General features: G+C 43.6%; 2 protein-coding genes across 2 annotated transcripts; both read left to right on the plus strand.

The window, feature by feature from the left end:
* The first annotated feature begins 2550 nt into the window (after positions 1-2550).
* On the plus strand, positions 2551-13894 carry LOC148659683 (E3 ubiquitin/ISG15 ligase TRIM25-like). Its single transcript, XM_088637419.1, has 8 exons — positions 2551-3468; positions 6278-6373; positions 6519-6752; positions 6879-7038; positions 7496-7555; positions 9335-9367; positions 9806-9832; positions 13015-13894. The coding sequence occupies exons 1-8, from the start codon at positions 2878-2880 to the stop codon at positions 13596-13598; spliced, it is 1785 nt and encodes a 594-aa protein (XP_088493545.1). The 5' UTR covers positions 2551-2877; the 3' UTR covers positions 13599-13894.
* A 3587-nt stretch (positions 13895-17481) lies between these two features.
* On the plus strand, positions 17482-22124 carry LOC148659684 (mast cell tryptase-like). The gene is made up of 5 exons (XM_088637547.1): positions 17482-17719; positions 18375-18540; positions 19184-19440; positions 20156-20298; positions 21646-22124. Exons 1-5 carry the CDS (start codon positions 17668-17670, stop codon positions 21802-21804), a joined length of 777 nt encoding a protein of 258 aa, XP_088493673.1. The 5' UTR covers positions 17482-17667; the 3' UTR covers positions 21805-22124.
* The last annotated feature ends 900 nt before the right edge of the window (positions 22125-23024 follow it).

Raw genomic sequence — 23024 nt, forward strand, 5'->3', positions numbered from 1 at the left:
GCGGGAAACAAGACTTCGGCTTTATTGTTCCTTGCATGCAATAAAATCACCTGTTTAACTTCATCTCGGGATCCAGAAATTTATTCTTTTTGTTAAAACAATATTAGGTTTACATACTTTGTGAAAAGTGATAGTTTTAACCTTTTCTATGAATTCGCTCATTATCGGTGTAAAAACAAAAGCATTCTATTTGAATTTAAATTAATAGGGAATATAATATGGAATGTGCATTGTGCTGCTGTAATACAGTTTAAAATAATTAAAAGTCTAAACAGTATCAGCTTAATTTATGGGTTGTAATTTTTGTGGTAAAAACCCACACTCAAAATTTAGAGCTTTCTGGCAAGAGGAGACACCCAAATTAATAATGTAACATGCTACTGTTTGTGCATGAACATAGTTATACTGTTATTTCTTTAGATACGCGATTCCATGATTTGTTTTGATTCCCCGGCGGAACCGGGCATCCATAAGAACCAAGTAATAGGTTTATTCCATGCTGAAAAAAAGAAGAAAGAAAACACATTCCATAAGAATCAGCGCTTTTATATATCGCCTTTAAAGATTCAAAACGCTTCACAGGATAAAAACAACAATAACAACAACAACAATATTGTATTTCATTGCACTTTGACAGATCGTCTTTAAATCAATTGTTGATTTAAAGTTTGACAGTAAATGTTTATATTGTAACGCATACAGCCTCCATTTCTGTATAAAAATTTAACAAATTGTTTGCGCTGCCTAAGAGGGGGGGGTCTGCTCTCAGTGACAGCTGACAATTCTCCATACACTCAAGTGAAAAATTAATAATGCCAATTTAAACGTTGTATTTACAATTTGTTGATGATAAAAATGTTAAGTTCTCTAAAGCTTTGTGATAGTTTACCCAGGGAGCTGTGTAAGCATGTGTGGGCAGCAAAATATCAGCTACACTGGGAAGATGCAACACCGAAGATATTATTAATAACCTTTTAAATCTGAAGGGAGATCTAAAGGGTTCCCCACACGATAGAAGCAGGAAGCAGAAGCAGGGACAGTTGTCAGAAGGAAAGAAGGTGACTATTCACTGTTATTAAAAAATGACTTTGATTCGAACATGTTGTGATATTTAGAAATATAGAAAGTCAGTTAATTGTCCATAATATTGCTATTTTATTTTTTCAAAGAAATGTTTGTTAAAAGAAAAGTCATGGCAGTGGCTGGATTTGAACAGCCAACCTACCATTCACAAGTCCAGCACTTACACCACAGTGCCACTTGCAAGGTTGCATACATAGGGCTGAAAAAGCCCTACACAAACAGTATCAACAGATATTGTACGGCATGTACTATTGTGTTGCAGTACATGAATATTATTATATCGTTATTAATTTCTTTAGATACATGATTCCATATTATATTCCCTATTAATTAAATTCTAAAAGTATGCTTGTTTGCTCCGGTATCAAGCGTATTCGCAGAAATGCTTAAAACTACCACTTTTTATACACGTTATTTCACGTTAGTTAAAGACTTCGATGCTTAAAATGTTTAGGGAGAAATGGAATACTGATGTGTATTTTTTCTTTAAAGTACCGAGACCAGCCATGTACAGTTAACATACTGTAATATTGTATGTTTAGGTTCCAAAATTAATATAGTTTATGGTCTTCACATGCGTTATGCTCCTATTCTTTTTATCCTCAGCTACTAAGATTTCCCTTCAGTGGTTAAATTCCAACGGGCACAGTAAAGACATTAAATATACATATACATACTGTATACAGTACAGTTTGCATACAGTAATATGTTTATGTTCCTACTGTATATAAGTATCTTTTATGAGCATGTGAATGGTAAATCGCTAATTCTAAAAAATTACTGTACTTTGCATGATTGGAAACAAATGTGTAATTGCGAAATGCTGTGGTGTTACTTTTACAAAGACGGTCAATGAAAAAAAGAATGTGGACCAGGGCAATACTTTGAGTTTACAGCTTGTCCAAGGTCATTCATTATTAATCCTATTAGTAATATCTTCATTAAAGACTTTGATGGCGACAGCTCAAACATGAGAGGTTGAGCTTTATTAGCTCCACCTTGTGGAAATTCCGGATTATTTGCGGTGACATGCGGTACTATACGAGAATATATGGTTAACTTGCGTTACACCGCGAGAAGCGCACCGCAAAATAATGCAGTATCGCCCGCTTGTTTTGAATGGCTGCATCTGTATCTATGTAATCACTGAACAGTGTTCACATGTTCTTTTATAACACAGCTTTCTGTGATTTTTTGTATACCGAAGCTTTAACAGGTGGTCCTGCATTCCTCCTCAGCACTATGTCTGGTCACGATTCGCTTTTTTCTGTTTGCTCATTTCAAAGTAACACCTGCTCCATTTCTAAAACTCTTGAGCTATTGAATTGTGGAGAGATGGGCTTGTGATTCTTTGCAGCGCTCCGCAGGTCTGTGTGGCTCACAGAGGGGTCACTGCGCAGGTGAAGCACGAAGCCCTGGCCGTACCCTGCTGACCCACGCGCTGCAGGGCACACAATTATTGGGAACACAAGCCACTGGATTGACGTCACATTAATCTCTGTACATGAGTAGCTACTGACAGCCTAAAAAAAAAACATTAAAAAAGTGCAATATGACACCATAAGTCACATTCCTACAGCACCACACCTTCCTTCAAAAAACAACCACCAAAGAAATCACAGCTGTTTCTAAACCACTCCCCCTAATACTCACATCCCTCGATACTCACAGCCCTGTAGCTCTGTGCAGATCCAGGAAGTGAAACTCAGAGATGAGTTTCGTTTCACTTGAAACAGCCTCACTGCAGCTCCTTCTCTACTGCTCCTCTCTGTGCAGTTTCTACTTGTCAGAAAAATGGCAGAAGGCAGTATTTCAGTTTCTCAGGACCAGTTCAGCTGCTCAGTGTGTCTGGATTTGCTGAAGGATCCAGTGACTCTGCTCTGTGGACACAGTTACTGTATGGGCTGTATTAAGAACTGCTGGGATCAGGAAGATCAGACTGGGATCTACAGCTGCCCCAACTGCAGACAAACCTTCACTCCAAGACCTGATCTTCACAGAAACACCATTCTGGCTGAAGTGGTGGAGGAACTGAAGGAGACAGGATGCAGTGGCCCTCCTCCTGCTCACAGTCCTGCTGGCCCTGGAGATGTGCTGTGTGATGTCTGCACTGGGAGAAAGAGGGGCGCTGTGAAATCCTGTCTGGTGTGTCTGGCCTCTTACTGTCAGACTCACCTCCAGCCTCACTATGAAGCTGTTCCATTGAAGAGACACAAGCTTGCTGATGCCACAGGACAACTGCAGGAGAAGATCTGCTCCACTCATGACAAACTATGTGAGGTCTATTGCCGTACTGATGAGAAGTGTGTTTGTTATCTATGTGTAATGGATGAACACAGAGGCCATGATACTGTCTCTGCTGCAGCAGGAAGGACTGAGAAACAGGTGAGGACTTTCAGTCTGTATTTTGTGTCTTGTACAATATGTGAAATAGATATTTAGGATATTTGGGGCTTTAACTGATCTCTGGACTGTATTTGCTGTATTTGTAATGCTGGATCTCCACTGCTGAGTCCTGCTCATGTACTCAGCTGTGATCCACACTGGTCGTGTCTCTGAAGTGTCTCCTGTTCTTCTGTCTGTTGTTCATGATCTCCTCCTCCTCTCCTTCACTGTTTCCCTCTTTACTGTCCTCATGTAGCACCTATGAACCTGTACAACTGCACAGAACACTCAACACCTCTAGAACAGACTGCACCCTCATTAATGCACAGCACACTCAACACCTCTAGAACAGACTGCACCCTCATTAATGCACAGCACACTCAACACCTCTAGAACAGACTGCACCCTCAACACCTCTAGAACACACTGCACCCTCATTAAGGCACAGCACACTCAACATCTCTAGAGGAGACTCCACCCTCCTAATAAATAGAAGGTTGTGAGTCTGGATTTGAAAGAGCTCAGGGAAGGTGACTCTATGATATCCATAGGGATAGAATTCCAGAGCTCTGGGCTGCAGCAGGAGAAGCCCTGTCACCCAGAGTGCTGGCTTGAGGGACAGACAGGAGACCAGAATTAGAAGAGTGAAGGTTGTGAGGTGGGGAGTAGGATGATTGTAACTCTGACAGGTACTGAGGTGCCAAGCCATGCAGAGACTTTTAGGGGATCATGAGTCATGAGTCATTATCACAAGTTATACATTTCTTTTTGGAACTTATGGTATATAGACCTCATTTACCTGAAGTTATGTGTAGCCCGGGAAAGAACACACACTACTACAAGAAACTTAAATGGGGATTATTTTTATTCTGGATCTACATGAAATCATGTTACAGAACTTAGATTGCATGCAGTTTAACCTTTAACCCGAAGGATTCACATAGATATACATGGAGATATACACACACCAGGATGCACAAAGTGCTACTAAAACATCATTTCCTCCACAAACAGTGGTTAAAGAAATGCAAACATCTAACAAAAATGTATGACCATTTACCGTTACGGACATTATTCCCGCGAACCCTCCCCTTATATATCAACAATATACATCTCTTTTAAGGATTTCCAAACTTCATTTTTGATAGCTATATCAACTAAATTCTGAACATTTACCTCCGCATTCACATCACCCATAGCCACACACCACGCTCTATATATGATGTCCACTCTCACAATTACTGGCACACTGACGTCACTCATATGTGCGTGTCTTAAAGCGACAGCTACCGATTTCAGTGTCAGATTTCAAATATCCACTCCGTAACCACACGGTTACATATGCTTCTCGTTTTTGAGTAAAATAAGCACAGCTTATGTGTTATTTTGACTACAGTAAAGACCAGAGGAAAACATGTTGAGTGATTATCAAACACTGGTATGTGTCAAGGTTTGGCCAAGATACTAGTTTTAAAACCATTTCAAATTTTGCAAGGTACCACATAATTATATCTGTTATATCTGTTTCTAGTCAAAACTGACCAAATGATTTTATTTACTAAGAAAAGAGAGAGAGTCAAAAATTGTGTTCAAATGACCATTTATTTTGCAAACATCACAAATTCAACCAGCCTTTAAGATAAAATGAACAGTCCCATTTGTGTGTGTTTGTGTGTGTTCACACACATGAGTGCAGCAGGTGGTAATGTTGACGTGTGTCTATATTTGTGGTGTACGATGCTGGATTTTACATCCCTTGGGGCACAGAGCTGGCACCTCTTCCTGTTGTCTGTTCTTTTGTCGGGGGCAGCTGCTGGTGAGGCAGCATGTATTGTTGGGAAAAGACAGCTGTAACGAGTCCAAGTGATGAAGTAGTAGGATCCACTGCAGACGAGAGAGAGTAGAGGCAGAAACAACACAGGTGTCCAATCCGAATCGACAGGCGAGTTCGGGGACGAGAGAAAAGGTTCAAAAAGCTGAAAGTAGTTGTACAAGAGAGGTTTCCAGAAAAGGAGCGAGGTAGGAGCTCGCTAGGAGAGAAGTCAATAGCGAGCGGCAAGTAGCCAGTTTAGAGGGTTTTATAGAGCTGAGTGCAGAACGGTACAGCAGGTGGTGATGGTTTAACACATGCGGCAGCGGCACCTGTTATGATTAGTCCGCTGCTGGAACTGGTCTGTGGTTTGTGGGTCGATCTCTGATGACTGGCGGTCGTGACAACAGCGACCTCGCAGGGGGACCAGGCGCTCATCCATAGTGACTTCCAGCCCAGGACTGTAAATGAGTGGCAGCCGCTCAACCCACTTGTCCCAGACATCTCCAGTGCAGCGAGTCCGTCTCGTTGAGGTCGGGCAGCTCTTGTGTCCCGCTTGTCAAAGCGAATGGCTCTTGAAAGAATATGAAAGGATTGACATAGTAGCCTGAAAAATGGGCATGCCATAAGCTGGTGGTGGCCTCATTCCTTGATCTGTACACGTCAGACAGAATCAACAGACCCACGTATGCTTGAGAGTCTATTCAGTCCACCTCCCTCCAGCTATCGCTATGCACTCTTCTCCACTACAGGTTTGTCATATCTAGGACTGGCCTTTCAATAGCCTTTGGCAGAAACAATTCAAAGCTGGACTTTATATCTTCAACACAGGACATGGTATACAGGGACATGGTATCAGACAGAACCAGGAAACACAGCTTGTGTGGATAAGACATCAGTGATACAGAGTGTGAATTTTCCAGGGTGACTCTAAGGGGCATCTCTGTGATGTGATTGTCTTACAGCAGAAATGTCCTGAGTGTCTCTGTTCCTCCACAGAAGCAGCTGGGGGCGACACAGACACAAACCCAGCAGAGACTCCAGGAGAGAGAGAAGGAGCTGCAGAAGCTGAGTCAGGCTGTGGAGTCACTCAGAGTGGGTATTGAGCAGAGGAGTGGACACACAGACACACATTTCAACAGTTGGACACTGGACAGTACCCTGAGAAAACACAACATACAGCATAATGTGATTCGAGAGTTTTCCTGTGTAATAATCCAGTGTTTGTCTCCTCCCTCAGAGCTCTGCACGCACAGCAGTACAGGACACTGACAGGATCTTTACTGAGCTGATCCACTCCATTGAGAGAACACGCTCTGAGGTCACAGAGCTGATCAGAGCTCAAGAGAGGGCTGCAGTGAGTCAGGCTGAAGGACTTCTAGAGCAACTGGAGAAGGAGATCGCTGAGCTGAAAAGGAGAGACTCTGAGCTGAACCAGCTCTCACACACAGAGGATCACATCCATTTCCTCCAGGTAACATCACTGCTCTGTGACTCTGCAGTACAGAAGGGTGTCTCTCACACAGAGCTGCTCCTTGCTTCTCCCCGGGAATGTGTGTTGTGTTTGACTGGAAACTCCTCTTTCTCTTCCCTGCTGCAGAATTTCCAGTCTGTCTGTGTCCCTCCTGGAGCTGGAGACTCACCCAGCATCCCTGTCAGTCCACACTTCTCTCCTGAGGCAGTGAGGAGAGCTGTCTCTGGACTGAAAGAGCGATTGGAGGTTTTCTGCAAGAAGGAATCAATAAAGATTTCCACGACAGGTTAGTGGAGAAACACACTGATGTCTTTCTAGATAGCTTATACATTTCCTGTTTTTCTCTTATATTGTTAATGGATTTTCTGTTCAGTGACTGTATTTATCAGAGCAGCTTATCAGTCAATTATTCAAATTCTAGGTGAAATATCTCTAAAGTTTTAGTTCACAAATCTTTATGACAGTTATTGAATTGTAATATTGTGTTGTATGTAGTTTAACAGGAATGTTTTAATAGGAGTGACAGTCCCAGTATAGTAGAACAGTCCTGTTTCCATAGTGGCTACAGTCTCAATACAGTACATCATACCTGTTACAATAACAGCTATAGTCCCAGTACAGTAGAACAGTCCTGTTACATTAGGGGCTGCAGTCTCAGTACAGTAGATTCAGTTCTGTTACAATAGCTCTGTTATTCCTGTTACTGCAGCCCTGATGAGACATTTCTCTGTGTGTCTCCCCAGTGACTGAAGTCTACAGTCTGCTGACTCCAGAGCCCGGGTCCAGAGCAGAGCTTTTACACTGTGAGTCTGTTTTCACAAAAACTCCCCCCTGAAATATACCTGGAGCTCAAACAAACAGCAGGAACAGTGATACATAAACTGATACACACTCTGACACACACACTGATTCACACTCTGATACATGCTGACACACGTCTGAATAAAGAAAATCAAGCTTGCAGACAGTCAGTCTGTGTGGATCAGAGACACACTGTGTAAGAAACACACAGCTGCACACAGACCGAAAATCCAGTGGGGGTCATTTTTAAGAAAATGCACTTTATTACAGCAATGTGTACTGCACAATTCTTACAGAGAATACAATTATAACAACAACACTTCAACAGAATTTAAAACTTCTTAAAGAGAGTGATTGTCCATTATCAATCACTCCATTTTGCAAGTGGTCAGTGAGGCTGGTTCACACAATAAGAGCCCCTCCAAGCCTCCTGGGTGTTACCACTGGCTGCAGTCCTGGCTCTGAACCTGCGATTGTCCATTTCTCAACAGGAGCACTAAGGAACAGGTTTTTCTGGGTTTTCTTCAGCCCTCAGTACTGTCCAGTGCTCTTTTACTGTGGAGAAACCCCACCAGGCTTCGTTGTTAAATAGTTTCATCCTACATTGCTCCGTTATGCTTTGTGAGCAGGAGGTTCCAGCTGACGGATTGCTGTCCCACCCCACACGTCTGCTCGCTGCTGTTGATGATCAGCTGATGTCCAGAGATCATTCAGTGTGACCAGTGAGCAGGACATCCCTGTATCTCAGTCAATGTTACTGGTCACTGTGGGTACAGGTCACTCAGTCAATGATACTGGTCACTGTGGGTACAGGTCACTCAGACAGTGATTATGGTCACTGTGGGTACAGGTCACTCAGTCAGTGATACTGGTCACTGTGGGTACAGGTCACTCAGTCAGTGATATTGGTCACTGTGAGTACAGGTCTCTCAGTCAGTGATCCGGTCACTATGGGTACAGGTCACTCAGTCAGTGATACTGGTCACTGTGGGTACAGGTCACTCAGTCAGTGATATTGGTCACTGTGGGTACAGGTCACTCAGTCAGTGATATTGGTCACTGTGGGTACAGGTCACTCAGTCAGTGATATTGGTCACTGTGAGTACAGGTCTCTCAGTCAGTGATCCGGTCACTATGGGTACAGGTCACTCAGTCAGTGATACTGGTCACTGTGGGTACAGGTCACTCAGTCAGTGATACTGGTCACTGTAGGTACAGGTCACTCAGTCAGTGATCTGGTCACTATGGGTACAGGTCACTCAGTCAGTGATACTGGTCACTGTGGGTACAGGTCACTCAGTCAGTGATACTGGTCACTGTGGGTACAGGTCACTCAGTCAGTGATCTGGTCACTGTGGGTACAGGTCACTCAGTCAGTGATACTGGTCACTGTGGGTACAGGTCACTCAGTCAGTGATATTGGTCACTGTGGGTACAGGTCACTCAGACAGTGATTATGGTCACTGTGAGTACAGGTCACTCAGTCAGTGATCTGGTCACTATGGGTACAGGTCTCTCAGTCAGTGATCCGGTCACTATGGGTACAGGTCACTCATGCTGTGAGAGATCAGTCAATAATGTAAAACATATGACTGAGCAATGATCTGTTCTCACTATCACCGCTGGTTCTTTATGAAATCACTGCTCTGATCCACACTGCAGTGGAGACTGGGGATCCTGAAATGAACTGACTGCAGACTGTAGTATAAACTCTGGTAAATAACAGGTAAGAAGCAATAATGGTCTTTAATACAATGAAAATCTGCTCTCTCTCTCTGCAGATCCTGTGAAGCGAGCTCCTATCCCAAAATCACGTATGTACACTGTGTGAAACTCTGCTGACTGACAGTACTGACTTTACTTAAGTCTTATTACCATTGAACAACTGTGATTAACAGTGTCTGTATCTCTGTGTTCCAATGTGTGACTGTGATTAACAGTGTCTGTATCTCTCTGTTCCAGTGTGTGACTGTGATTAACAGTGTCTGTGTCTCTCTGTTCCAGTGTGTGACTGTGATTAACAGTGTCTGTATCTCTGTGTTCCAGTGTGTGAATGTGATTAACAGTGTCTGTATCTCTGTGTTCCAGTGTGTGTCTGTGATTAACAGTGTCTGTATCTCTGTGTTCCAGTGTGTGAATGTGATTAACAGTGTCTGTATCTCTGTGTTCCAGTGTGTGTCTGTAATTAACAGTGTCTGTATCTCTGTGTTCCAGTGTGTGATTGTAATTATCAGTGTGTCTCTGTGTTTCAGAATGGCAGTGGCTGTGCAGTGCTGCAGGTAGGACTGTGTCTTCTGGATGGTAGAGATGCTGTTTTAATCCCTATTGTCTGGGGTTATTGAATTCCTGAGTCCAGAAAGTCTATTTAGAGTGAGATGGTTATTCCTGGTGTGTAAACAGAAGGAGATGTATTTCAATCTCATGTTTCTGTAACATCCTACAAGTAATATCAGTGGGCTGTGAAGATCCATCAAAGTTTCCTTGTGGGAGTTTCTGTCTGTATGTGGCATTTCGTGGGGGTGTGTCCAGTGTGGAGGCGGAGCCCTGGTTGAAGGGCTTCCAGCTGATGAGCCCCAGTTGGGCGGCTCCTATAAAGGCACAGTGGACACCCCTCAATGGGACAAGCAGGGACACCCCTGGAGGGGGGAGTTTACACCACCAGTCCCAGAGGGGATTGCACCCGCATAAGGTGTTCTTTTACTTTTCTTTTTGCCTGTCTTATTGCATATTGTCACTGGGGTAGGCACACACACACAAACCTTTTTAAATACACAAAGTTGTTGTTTTGTTTTTGTCTTACAAGCCCGGCTCTACCAGACTAGACCCCGCTAAATAGGGTCAGCTCAGTCTGGAGGTAACGTGGCACAGCGCTATACTTTCTTTTGGACATTTTGTTGAATTTTTATTTGTTTTTGTGTTATTTGTGGTCCCTGCTCACCTCACACCGGTGCTTCTGTCCCACACTTCCACATGTGTTTCAGTCTAATGGCCAGTATGAGTCTCTCCTGGAGAGACTGACAGTGTGGAAAACTCATTTTCCCTGAAGGCCATGTGCTCTGGTCTCTGCTCACTCCTGACTGAGGGTCTACAGGATGAATGTGGCAGAGCCAGTGACCCTGGATTTGGGAATAACTGTGGAATATCAGGAGGAATCAGGAGCAGAGCCAGTCTCATAATAACAAGCCATTCAAATCCTAAGGAGAAACACTGTTAAAGGTTGGGGAAAAGGACGGTATAATGACAGTACTCTTCCCCTGCAGTTTCACAGACACACAGCCTCTTGTGAGAGGCAGCAGTGGGACTCTGGTACAGGGGCTCCTCTGGGGCCTGTAGGCCTCACTCTTGTCTGAGAAATAATAATAATAATAATAATAATAATAATAATAATAATAATAATAATTGCTTACACTTATATAGCACTTTTCTGGACACTCCACTCAAAGAGCTTTACAGGTAATGGGGACTCCCCTCCACCACCACCAGTGTGCAGCCCCACCTGGATGATGCGACGGCAGCCATAGTGCGCCAGAACACTCACAACACACCAGCTCTCAGTGGGGAGGAGAGCAGAGTAATGAAGCAAATTCAGAGACGGGGATTATTAGGAGTCCATGACTGGTAAGGGCCAATAGGAAATTTGGCCAGGACACCGGGGTGACACCCCTACTCTTTTCGAGAAACGCCCTGGGATTTTTAATGACCACAGAGAGTCAGGACCTCGGTTTTACATCTCATCCGAAGGACGGCGCCTATTTACAGTATAGTGTCCCTGTCACTATACTGGGGCATTAGGACCCACATGGACCACAGGGTGAGCGCCCCCTGCTGGCCCCACAATCACCTCTTCCAGCAGCAACCTTAGTGATGCTTAGTTGCTGGCTGCTTCTTTTCATATATCAACCAGGCTGATGGGTCAGCAGGAAGAAACTATAAAATCACAATTTCTTCTCTCTTTCCTCTGGCTGTGTTAATAGGATGTTCATACAAACACAGTGCAGGCAGGATGTGCTTCATTACAGAGTACGTTCAGACTGGGGGAATAATAAATATTTTCAGGCAGATAAACTTTATTGCTAAACAGCTCGTGTTGTTGCTTTTTGTGTTTAAAATTGTGACTCTGTCAGGATTTACTAGTTTCCAATTTTCGGGAGCCGAACCTCTTTAACCTCCAGCCCTTCAAAAGTCATTTCCACCTGGACTGTTTGTGTCCTGAACATCTTATAAAGAGTGTACAGGCCTGGCAACCACCTGGACATCAATCTGAAACATCAGATTTCTCTCAGTATTTTTATATATCTTACTAAGTACACACACTAGGAAGGAATATCCACCCCCCACCTCCTAAACCCCCCCCCAAAAAAACATTAACATTTTTTTCAAATGTAATTTTTTCAAGTTGTAGCACATGTAGATACCCATTATTTCCAGGCCATGTCCAGTATATCTGCTACTTCATTATAAGTAGAATTGAGCTACAGCCTTTCTATGCTGGATAAAAAAAATAAAAAGTGAGAACTAAGAATCTTGTTTTTCACTAGATTGTCAGGCAGACAAACGAAGGAGAGTATGAATTCAGTATTAATTATTAAGAGTTTATACTTAAGTATGAAGTATGAGGAGAGTATTAAGTCAGTTTACATTTGTATTGCGAATAAAGCTTCTTGAATTGAATTGATTAAAACCCGCATTCGCTCTAAACATGTAACACGTCTCTCAGTGGTCAGAGCTCACTGATTGACAGCTGGTGTCTCCTACCAGAGAGGCGGACAGTGAGCACGAGCAGTCTGAAGTCAGTATGAGCGCCTCTGTTTCTCTCGTCTTTCTCTCCGGGTTTCTGGATGTGTTATTTCTGCTTTTAATTGAACACTTTGGATATTGCTTGGCATTTTCAAATTAAGTGTGATGGTATTCTTATATTTCAGAACGGTTTTTCTGTTTCCATTATATTTTTTTTTTGTAAAAACGAGCATTACACAGTCTTTGAATTCAGCACTTTTTACTCCATCAGGAAAATGGTCTTAGAGAAGATGAACGAGCTGCTGAACTGGGATTTGAAATAAACCGGTTTAACAGACAGGCTGTCCAGTTTCTTACAGTATACAGGTCGTTGTGGTGGGTTGTGAAGTGTTTGAAAGCGAGTGGTCGAGCTGTAGTTTCTCTTGCAGTCCGGTCTGTCCTGTGTTTATTAATAATGTCGTTTAAAAAAATAAAGTTTCATCGCTGTGAAAAACAAATGTTTAATGTTTGTATTTAGAGGATATTGGGGATCACTTGCATGTGTAATACTAGTGATACAATGACAGAAGATGTCGTTTCTCTGGGAGGGAAGAGAAGTCATTAGCAATTGACTTGTTTTTCACCTTCGGTGTGTTTGGGGACAAAGACATTTCACAGTCTGATGGAGTTGAGTTGGACTGTAATCGGCAGGAGCCTGTTGTGATGTTTGTGTTTTATTCCCCAGCTGCTGTGACTCTGGACCTTGATACAGCTCACTGTGAGCTCAGCCTGTCTGAGGATGGGAAGAGAGTGAAACTGAGAGAGGAGGATAGCGATGACTGTGATGATGGTGATAAGGAGGAACAGAATCTCTCTGACAATCCTCACAGATTTGATCTTTATACATGTGTCGTGAGCAGGGAGGCCTTCACCTCAGGGAGACACTACTGGGAGGTGGAGGTGAATGAGAGCTGGAGAATAGGAGTGACCAGAGAGTCTGCAAAGAGGAAAGGGAGGTTCAGCTTCTCTCCCCAGCAGGGTTACTGGTGTCTATACTCTTACTCTACTGTTTTCTCTGCTCTCACTGACCCTGTGACCCGTCTCCCCCTCAGTCAGCGGCCCAGGAAGCTGGGGGTGTGTGTGGATATTGAGGAGAGGAAGGTCTCCTTTTACACAGTGGAGTCCAGAGCTCATCTCTACACTTTCACTGACATGGTCTTCCCTCAGGGGGAGAAGATCTATCCTGTCTTCTGTACTGTGGATTCAGATAAAGCCCTTGAGCTGCTGCCTGCTGTCAGTGTGGAGATTAAACCAGTCACTGACTCATGAACACAGGCTGACTCTCTCCAAGCTCTCTGTCCCACTGCTCATACTGGGAGATGGGTTTACTGACGGGTAGTGAGATGATGTCATAAATATAATAGTAATTTTAGATGATGACGATGTTGTGTCGTGTTTAAACATGTTATATTACAGTAAAATGTTTAAACGGGGGAAAATAACATGTACGAGAGAGGGAGATAAACCTCACTACCAGCCTGCTGTACTCCTGACTTGTAAATATATCTGGAAACACTTCCGTGTTTTTTTTTTAGTTTTGAGAAAATAAACTTTTAAAAATGAAATCCCGTGTGAGTCTCACCTGCGCGCGCCGGTGACCGTGAAGCTGCCAGAACGGAGAGGGACCCGCTGACGTCACCACAGCCAGGAGGAATAGGGACTGTGACGCAGACAGGAAGTGGCTCAGGGTGTTTATGGGAGCTGTAGTTTACAACCAGCGCTGCGTGTGTGAGCAGCTCCAGACCCTGACAGTCTAGTACATGGCTCCCCTTAGAGTTACATTTAACGTTTAAATAAAATCAGTTTTATTTGACATGTGTCTTAGAGGAAAGTGTGGTGTGGATGCGCTGTGCCCGTTACTACTTTTTCCTGCTCTTTTCTTTATTTTAGTTCCCAATAAAGTGAGATAATCGCCCGTTGAAAGCTCTGTTTTCCTTCATATGAAAGCCCAAAACCCTAAACCGAACCCTGGATTTTATATCTGTTTGGTGGCAGTGAGGTAGTTTTAATAAATTGGCTATTTAATTATTTACTTTTTTCGATAGCCAAAAATTTCATTCAGATCTGTCCATGTCATGTCATACACTTTACTGCCCTTGTGTGTGTTTCACCCTTGTCGAATGGGTTGTAAGTCTCTGCCCTGGGTGCTGGCTGACACTGAAAAAAGGCTACAGGAGCTCTGTAATGAGGAGCTGTGTGTGTGCTACCCAAGATCGTTCTCTTGATTATTGCTGCACAAACCCTGGTGTGTAAAACACTTAGTTGCAGCAGTGTGGGTGTTTAAATGCTATTGGCTCGTGAACAGCACCCTCTTATCCCAGTGCATTGCCTGTCTAATAGTGCCACTTTCAATAAAACCATGAGAGTAAGAGATTCAGTCTTCTGTGTAAAATATCGGTGTGTAAAAATTCGCTCTGAATCTGTACTGTAATTAACACTGTAAACATCCCGTTTGTTTAAAAACAGGTGAGTGTAAATCTGCTTTTTTATTGTCTAGCTGTGTAAGAAGACAAGAAATATATATTTCTGAAACTTGTAGGTTAAATTCAGTATGATGTGTTTAGTACTGCAGAGATCAATGACAATGTATGTATAGAAAAAGGTGAGTGTGAATCTGGTTATTTCCCATCTGTAAAGGGAGACAGGAAACTCTGCTCTATTTCCACACATTGTATTGTCAAATAAAGTGCTGTTCCTTTCTTTATAGTGCATGGGTAGAGTCAGAGTAGTAGCTGCTGTGTGCTGGAGTGACAGTGAGATCAGTCAGGTACAGCAGTGTGTGAGTGAACAGTCAGGTCAGGACTGAAGCTGCTGTGTGCTGGAGTGACAGTGAGATCAGTCAGGTACAGCAGTGTGTGAGTGAACAGTCAGGTCAGGACTGAAGCTGCTGTGTGCTGGAGTGACAGTGAGATCAGTCAGGTACAGCAGTGTGTGAGTGAACAGTCAGGTCAGGACTGAAGCTGCTGTGTGCTGGAGTGACAGTGAGATCAGTCAGGTACAGCAATGTGTGAGTGAACAGTCAGGTAAGGACTGAAGCTGCTGTGTGCTGGAGTGACAGTGAGATCAGTCAGGTACAGCAGTGTGTGAGTGAACAGTCAGGTCAGGACTGAAGCTGCTGTGTGCTGGAGTGACAGTGAGATCAGTCAGGTACAGCAGTGTGTGAGTGAACAGTCAGGTCAGGACTGAAGCTGCTGTGTGCTGGAGTGACAGTGAGATCAGTCAGGTCCAGCAGTGTGTGAGTGAACAGTCAAGTCAGGACTGAAGCTGATGATTGCAAAATGTTGAAGAGTGAAGTTAGAATTGTATTCTTTGTAAGAACTGTGCATTACACACCGTTGTAATAAAGTGCATTTTCTAAATAAAATGACCCCCACTGGGTTTTCTGTCTGTGTTCATCTGTGTGTTTCTTACACAGTGTGTCTCCGATCCACACAGAGTGACTGTCTGCAAGCTTGACTTTCTGACTTTCTGAATTCTGAATTCAGACATGTATCAGCATGTAGTGTGAATCAGTGTGTGTGTCAGAGTGTGTGTCAGTTTATGTATCACTGTTCCTGCTGTGTTTTTGAGCTCCAGGTATATTTCAGAGGGGAACTGTTGTGAACTGTTGTTGTGAAAACAGACTCACAGTGTAAAAGCTCTGCTCTGGACCCGGGCTCTTCAGTCACTGGGGAGACACACAGAGAAATGTCTCATCAGGGCTGCAAGTTCGTTCTGAGGCCAGGAAATGCGAGGATTGTGCTTCTGTATCCAGGGGTAACCAAGAACGAATGGGTGCGAAGGTGATTGGAAGTCGGAATTGAATGACCTCCAGGCGGGTGGCGCCGACACAGAGAGTGAGGGGTCCTGTCTGCCTGAACAGGGCTGGAAAGGGGGACAGGGAGGGATTGATATTTGAACTTGAGCTCCCGAAGTCTAATATCCAGTTTGAAGATACGCGAGATGAAGGAAAATCAAAGGGCAGGTGTGTGACCTGATCCTTTAGCTCGTTGGATAATCCGCGCTGGAACTGCTGGATAAGAGCGTCGTGATTCCAGGAAATGTGGGAGGCCAGGGAACGGAATTCGAAGCGTATTCCTGAAAAGAAGGGGCTCCTTGAGTGAGGGAAGTGAGCTGTGAGACAGCCAGGTGGTGAGAAGGAAACTGACCAAAGATGGACTGCAGAGCTGACATCGCCAGTCACAGGGAGGTCCCGGGTGACGAGGTTGGCTGCCCAGTCCAGGGCTCGTCCAGTGAGGTAAGAGACCAGGTAAGCTACCTTCTCCCTGTTGGTGGGAAAACACTCCGGACGTAGGTGGTAGGCCATCCAGCATTGTGACAAAAAGCCCTGACACGTCACAGGATCTCCATCAAATGTTTGTGGAGCTGGGAGAGGGAGAGGAAAGGTGGCTGGGCGCTACTGGCTGAGGGGGCGTGAACGAGTAACGTGGTCAACCAAACGCTGAACGGCTCTGGTGAGCTCGCCCAGTGTCTGGGAGTCTTGCTTTAGGATGGAAAAGGGGTAGTTCAGGCCTGCTGGGTGCATGTTTGTGGCTCACAGCAGAGACAGGAGTCTTCAGGTGTGTGTGTGTGACAACAGAAGAGACAGGAGTCCTCAGGTGTGTGTGTGTGTGACAACAGTAGAGACAGGAGTCCTCAGATGTGTGTGTGACAACAGGAGAGATAGGAGTCCTCAGACCCAGATTGTAAAACTGGTACAGAGTACTATAGGACACAGTATAGCACCAAGTCAAAAATGAAAGAAAGGCTTTATTATCTCTCCCACAGTGACAGTGAGTGTGAAGCTCCACTTTTCATCTTCTCACACACTGGCTGACAGGGATCCTGAGGCTCATGGCAGAACTGTGATACTGTGGAGAGAGAACTGAGACAAGTTCCTCTGTTCTTCAGAGATTGAGTGTTTTTAAAAAAACAAATAATAAACATGTTTTTTTTTTTGCAAAATCATATATTTGATTGCCTCTGAGAAACAGACTGTGTGGCTTTGGGGTTTGAGAGGAATGAAAACTACACTGTTATCTTCATAGCAACTGAGATCACCGAGATGGAGAGATCAGTCTTCATGACATATATGGTCCTTTTCTAGACCCTTCTCATCTCATCTTGAGTCAGCAGGAAACTGAGTGTCTGTATAAGACCTGAGCTGATTCCACAGACAACTTCTGAAGAGCTCTGGACTGACCATCCCAGAGACCTGCTCCATCACACACTGAGACTCTGGACTGAGCAACACCAACTTCTGAACAGCTCTGGACTGACCATCCCAGAGACCTGCTCCGTCACACACTGAGACTCGGTATAGAGCAACACCAGTTCTAATAAAACCAGGAGTTCGCAAATGAATTTCCTGCAGTTACTGTTTGGGCTCCAGATCTTGAACTTATTTCAAGGTAAGCGAGTTTGAATAATTATATTTTGTAAGGTTTTTACAACTCTGAGAGAATGTCACAAACACTACTGTGTCTCCTGACCCACTATGATTCTTATTAAGGAATTTTCTGTCATCTCCTCTCTGTTTCTCTAGTCATGCTTTTATTACTGAGTGTTTCTTTATATTCTCTCTCTCTCGCTGTGTCACAGCTAACTTGATACTTGGATCATTAGTTACTTTCACATCAGTTTCATAGATTGAATGGTCACCTCTCATTTTTTTACCTGTCTTCTCTTCTCATGTGTTTTGAGATTCATATGAAACCTGTTGTCTCCACATCTATATCACCAGCGTCCTCAAGGCTACAAGATTTCACAGCAGCTTCACTGTTTTAAGACTGAGCCATGAATATTTCATGTTTTCCTCTGTGCAGGATAATATGTATATGTGATCCTGGACATGGTCAGTTTTCAGTCAGAATGTGAAGGAAGGACAGTGCTCCTGGATGACTGATCTCAAGCCTGTTCTGTATGAACCCCTCTGTGTCTCTCCAGTGTCCAGCTCTCCTCTGTCTAGGAGCTCTGTAGTGGTCAGTCAGGGTGTGAAGAAGGGACAGTGGTCCTGGATGACTGATCTCTAGACTGTTCTGTATGAACACCTCTGTGTCTCTCCAGTGTCCAGCTCTCCTCTGTCCAGGGGCTCTATAGTGGGCGGTCAGGATGCACAGGATGGAGAGTGGCCCTGGATGGCTCGTCTCAGGACAAATGGAGTGTATAGCTCGTGTGGTGGCTCCCTGATCAGTAGTCGCTGGATTCTGACCGCTGCACACTGCTTAGAAAAGTGAGCATTTACAACTTCATTTGACTTCACTTGACCTCTGTTAACACAAACCACAGCAGGTGTCCCACTTGAAGTCCAGATCTCTGTATCTGAGCTCTATTAACACAAACCACAGCCGGTGTCCCACTTGAAGTCCAGATCTCTGTATCTGAGCTCTATTAACACAAACCACAGCAGGTGTCTCACCTGGAGTCCTGATCTCTGTATCTGACCTCTATTAACACAAACCACAGCAGGTGTCCCACCTGGAGCCCTGATTTCTGTATCTGAGTTCTGTTGACACTAATATTCAAGCTTTACTTGAAGTCTAACTCCTAATCCTCCATGACCTATAGCCCTCTGAAAACAGTGGGCCTGTCCGTTAACTTAGAAAACTAGTAATAACTCTAGATATTACTATTACTATAACAGTGCTACTGTTGCTACTGTTTCTGTTGCTAGTGCAGCTAACTGGAGTAGTGATAGTTCTCATGTACTGTAGTATCTACTGCCAGTTCTATTCAAGCTAATGTAACCTTTACCGCTACCCTTCCTATTTTTACATCTACTGTTCTCTGATACACTCGTATGAAGAGCTTTCTTCTGATATTGATAATACTGTTACTATAAGTGCTAATATTTCTGATAATTCAATGTTTTCTAGTACCAGTGTGGTGAAGGTGTCCCTGGGAGCTTTACAGCTGGTAAAGACACCAGAGTACCAGGGCTCTGCGAAAAGGATCATCACACATGAGAACTACACTCAGTTTACAAGGGGCTTTGACATCGGCCTGGTGGAGCTTGAGGACAAGGTGTCTTTCAGTCAGAGGATCAGTCCTGTGAATCTGCCCTCATGCTCTGAAAACATCAGTCCAGGCTTGCAGTGCTGGGCTACAGGCTGGGGGAATATTCGAGAAAACGGTAGGAGACTGACCTCTGTGTCTCAGTCATGGTTCTGTGGGTAGAATAGAGGGAGGAGAGAAACAGGGAAAATGTCTTTACAGTGAGTTACAGACTATAGTTCACTGGGGGAAATATCTGTCTGTTACTGAACAATATCTGTGTCTGTGTTATTACTGATCTGACTTTACTGTTAGTTATCAGTTTATACATATTGTGAAATAAAGACAATGCTTTCAGTACAGAAAGAGGGGGCAGGTGTGTCTATAAGCAATATAAATATATTTCCTTTTGAATATTTCTTTTTTAGAAACCTGTCAGATAACAGTCCCAGGACTGGATTCAGCTGTGAAAAGATGTAAAAAACAGAACAGCATCAGACTTCTCAGTTTTAATAGTTTTATATTGTGTCTTTTGTGATATATCATTTCAAGTTACAGTGAAACATTAGACATACAGAGAAATTAAACCAGTGAATGAAACAGAATTAAATGCTACACTAACAAAGTAAGAGCTAAGCTGGTATTCGAAAGTGTTGAATTTGAATAAACTATTCAAATTGTGAAAATGTCAGATTCCCAGCAGTTCAGATATCAGTGTCACTGGATCTCCTGTCCTCTGAATCCAGGTGTTACATTGTGTCAGTTCAAGTGAGAATGAAGCTTCCTTGTGTCCTGATGGGCATGAGACTGTACATAATAATGTGTCTTGTCTTTCAATCTCTCTATATCTCCAGTGAGCCTGAAATATCCTTACACTCTACAGGAAGTCCAGATCCCCATTGTAGACAACCAGCAATGTAATCAGATGTACAACTGCATCATTAGACCAGACATGATGTGTGCTGGGTTCTACTGGGGAGGGAAGGACACCTGCCAGGTGAGTCAGACTGCCTGTGAGCTGATGAGGCTCTCTAACCCTTTCAGCAGGTACAAGACTATATTCAGTAGTACAAACAGGGAGGGAAGGACTCCTGCCAACTGGACCTCAGCTCAGTCTTTCCTCCTGTCTCCAGCAGTCAGCTGTCTTGTTCACACAGTCCCCAGACACAGATCATGATCAGAACTGTAAGACAGACAGAATAATGTAAGACAGGTCACAAACAGGAGGAGACCTGGGGTAACACTCAACATGTCTGGTAAATGAGTGGAACCTGTGCCGAGGGTCTAATCATTTCTTGAAAGAAATCCAGGTTTTGGCTACAACAGCATGGCTGGGAAGCTTGTCCCACACTCCCACCTCCCTTTGTGTAACATAGTGCCTCCTTTTCATGGTTTTAAATTCTCTTCCCTTTATTTTGTTTGTGCACTGTGTGTTCTGAAGAAGTCATCTGGGTTGACTTTGTCATGACTCTGAGGATTGTAAATACACAAGTTCTGTTCCAAGCCTTTATAGCTCTATCAAGAAACAATATCATGGGGAAAAATATCATCCCCAAAGCAAAACCTTGTCAAAATACAGAAAACCAGAATTCATAGCCATCATTTCTTCATTTTCCATCATGTTTCCTGGAAAAAACCCTTTTCCAGGAAACAAGCGGGGAGTCAGACTCACACTATCCTGCTGCGAGTCTGGCTGGTCTGTCAGTCAGGGAAGTCAGCCCAGTCAGAGGTTTACAGCTGCTCTGGTTATTGCCTGGCTGTGAAACCAGCTCTTTCCTGCCTGTGCCTGTCAGTGGTGAGAGAAGCAGACAAACACTCTGACTGTTATCAGTTTATCTCTGCCTGTAATCAGCTGGCTTCCTGCAAGCTAGTCAGTCTGTTTTTACAGACTAAAAACTACAAAACGTCCTCCAGAACTGCTTGGAGCTCAACAATAATAATAGAACTAATGGACCTTTTAGTCTTATTTTTATAATTTGATCATTTTATTGTGAAAGAGAACCATACCAGGACCTGACTATATACAAATCTTCATGCAGATTTATTTTTGTCTTTGATCAGTTTCACAGTTTTGTCTAAAGTAGTAGACACATTGCAGAAGCACTGGGGAAAAAATGAGCCTTTCAATGTGCTCGTTTTGGGAAAAACATGACTTTTTGAAGACAGAAAATTAAAAGTGTTCATTGTTTCTTTTTGCTTTTATTTTTTTATATTTCTTTCTAGTGTTTGAGCTGCGTAAGAGTTTGAAATATAAAAAATCTGATTTGCAGACTTGAAGCCCAACTCATAAACTCATTAAGTCATAAACACCTTAACCATTGTGACACAAAGACTCTCTCTACAGGGAGACTCTGGAGGTCCTCTGGTCTTCAAGAAGGGGGATGATTGGGTCCAGGCTGGGATTGTGAGCTTTGGAAGAGGTTGTGCTGAACCCAACTCTCCTGGAGTCTACACCCGGGTCTCCAGCTTCAGGGACTGGATACAGACCAAATCTGGGGTCTGAGTCTGACCTCAGAAACCCAGCAGCTCCCTCTCCTGTCTCAGACCTGGAGCTTCCAGATCTGATTGTTGCTTATGCCAGCAATTCACCAGCTCCTCTCTCTACTGTTGTGTGTGTTTATTACTGAGGGATTAATCTCGTCTCTCCTCTCTCCGTCTCACTGTGTCTCCTGTCCTGTTGTTGGATTTTATTACCTGGAGATTCTGTGTTTTCTCCTTTCAGTGTATCTTCTGACCTCTCTCCCTGGTGAGACTCTTGGCTCTGCTCTGCCTGCTGTGAAAGATCACTTGTATTGTGACTCAATAAAGCTCCAAGCATTCAAATTCCTGGTCTGCAGTAATTATTGATCTGTAGTTTATTTCAGCCTTTTAACTGGCTACTATGAGGTTCAGAAATGCAGAAGAGACTCTGAAGGGGTTTTTAAATGACATTTGAAAATAAACTTCTATATCATCAAGATTATACTGCTAGAATTTTAGATTATAATACAGATTTGGCCCACGAATCTACATCTGTTTTGTGAGTCACTGGAAAATCTGATGTGGACATGACTTAAACTCCTCAAAATGCAGAATTAGAGTTAAATTTGTCCCTGACCGATCATGTCAAATATTGTGGCCATTTACAGCATTGCTGCACTGATCACTGCTGTGGGCTTTTTTGTCAAAGTGCAGTAAGAAGCTACAATTGTTTAGGTAGTCAAACAGAATGTGTAAAATGATTAAGCTTTTTCTGAATTTCCAAACTATTAAACCAAGTTCAGGGCAGCACAGTGGCGCAGTGTTCAGTGTTGCTGCTGCCAGAGCTGTTGTTGGGTCTGTGTGTCCCTCTGTCTTGAGCTGGACTGGTGTCCTGCCCAGGGCGTGCCCTGCCTGGGGCCGTTTCTTGCTGAAACAGGCTTGGCTGCACCCACAGCCCTGGACTGGATAAAGCGGACTGGAAAATGATGGATGAAACAAGTAACACGTTTTTTTTTTCTTTTATGATGTAGTTTAATATTGTACTGTAGGTTAAAAAAAATGAAATTAAAGTTGCTTATATATTTTTAATTTGTGATTCATAGTTTTTATTGCAGGTCCTAATGCCCCAGTATAGTGACGGGGACACTATCCTGTAAATAAGCGCCATCCTTCGGATGAGACGTAAAACCGAGGTCCTGACTCTCTGTGGTCATTAGAAATCCCAGGGTGTTTCTCGAAAAGAGTAGGGGTGTCACCCCGGCG

Source organism: Lepisosteus platostomus, chromosome 6, assembly GCF_059453375.1.
Source record: "Lepisosteus platostomus isolate fLepPlt1 chromosome 6, fLepPlt1.hap1, whole genome shotgun sequence".
NCBI classification, from domain to species: Eukaryota; Metazoa; Chordata; class Actinopteri; order Semionotiformes; family Lepisosteidae; genus Lepisosteus; species Lepisosteus platostomus.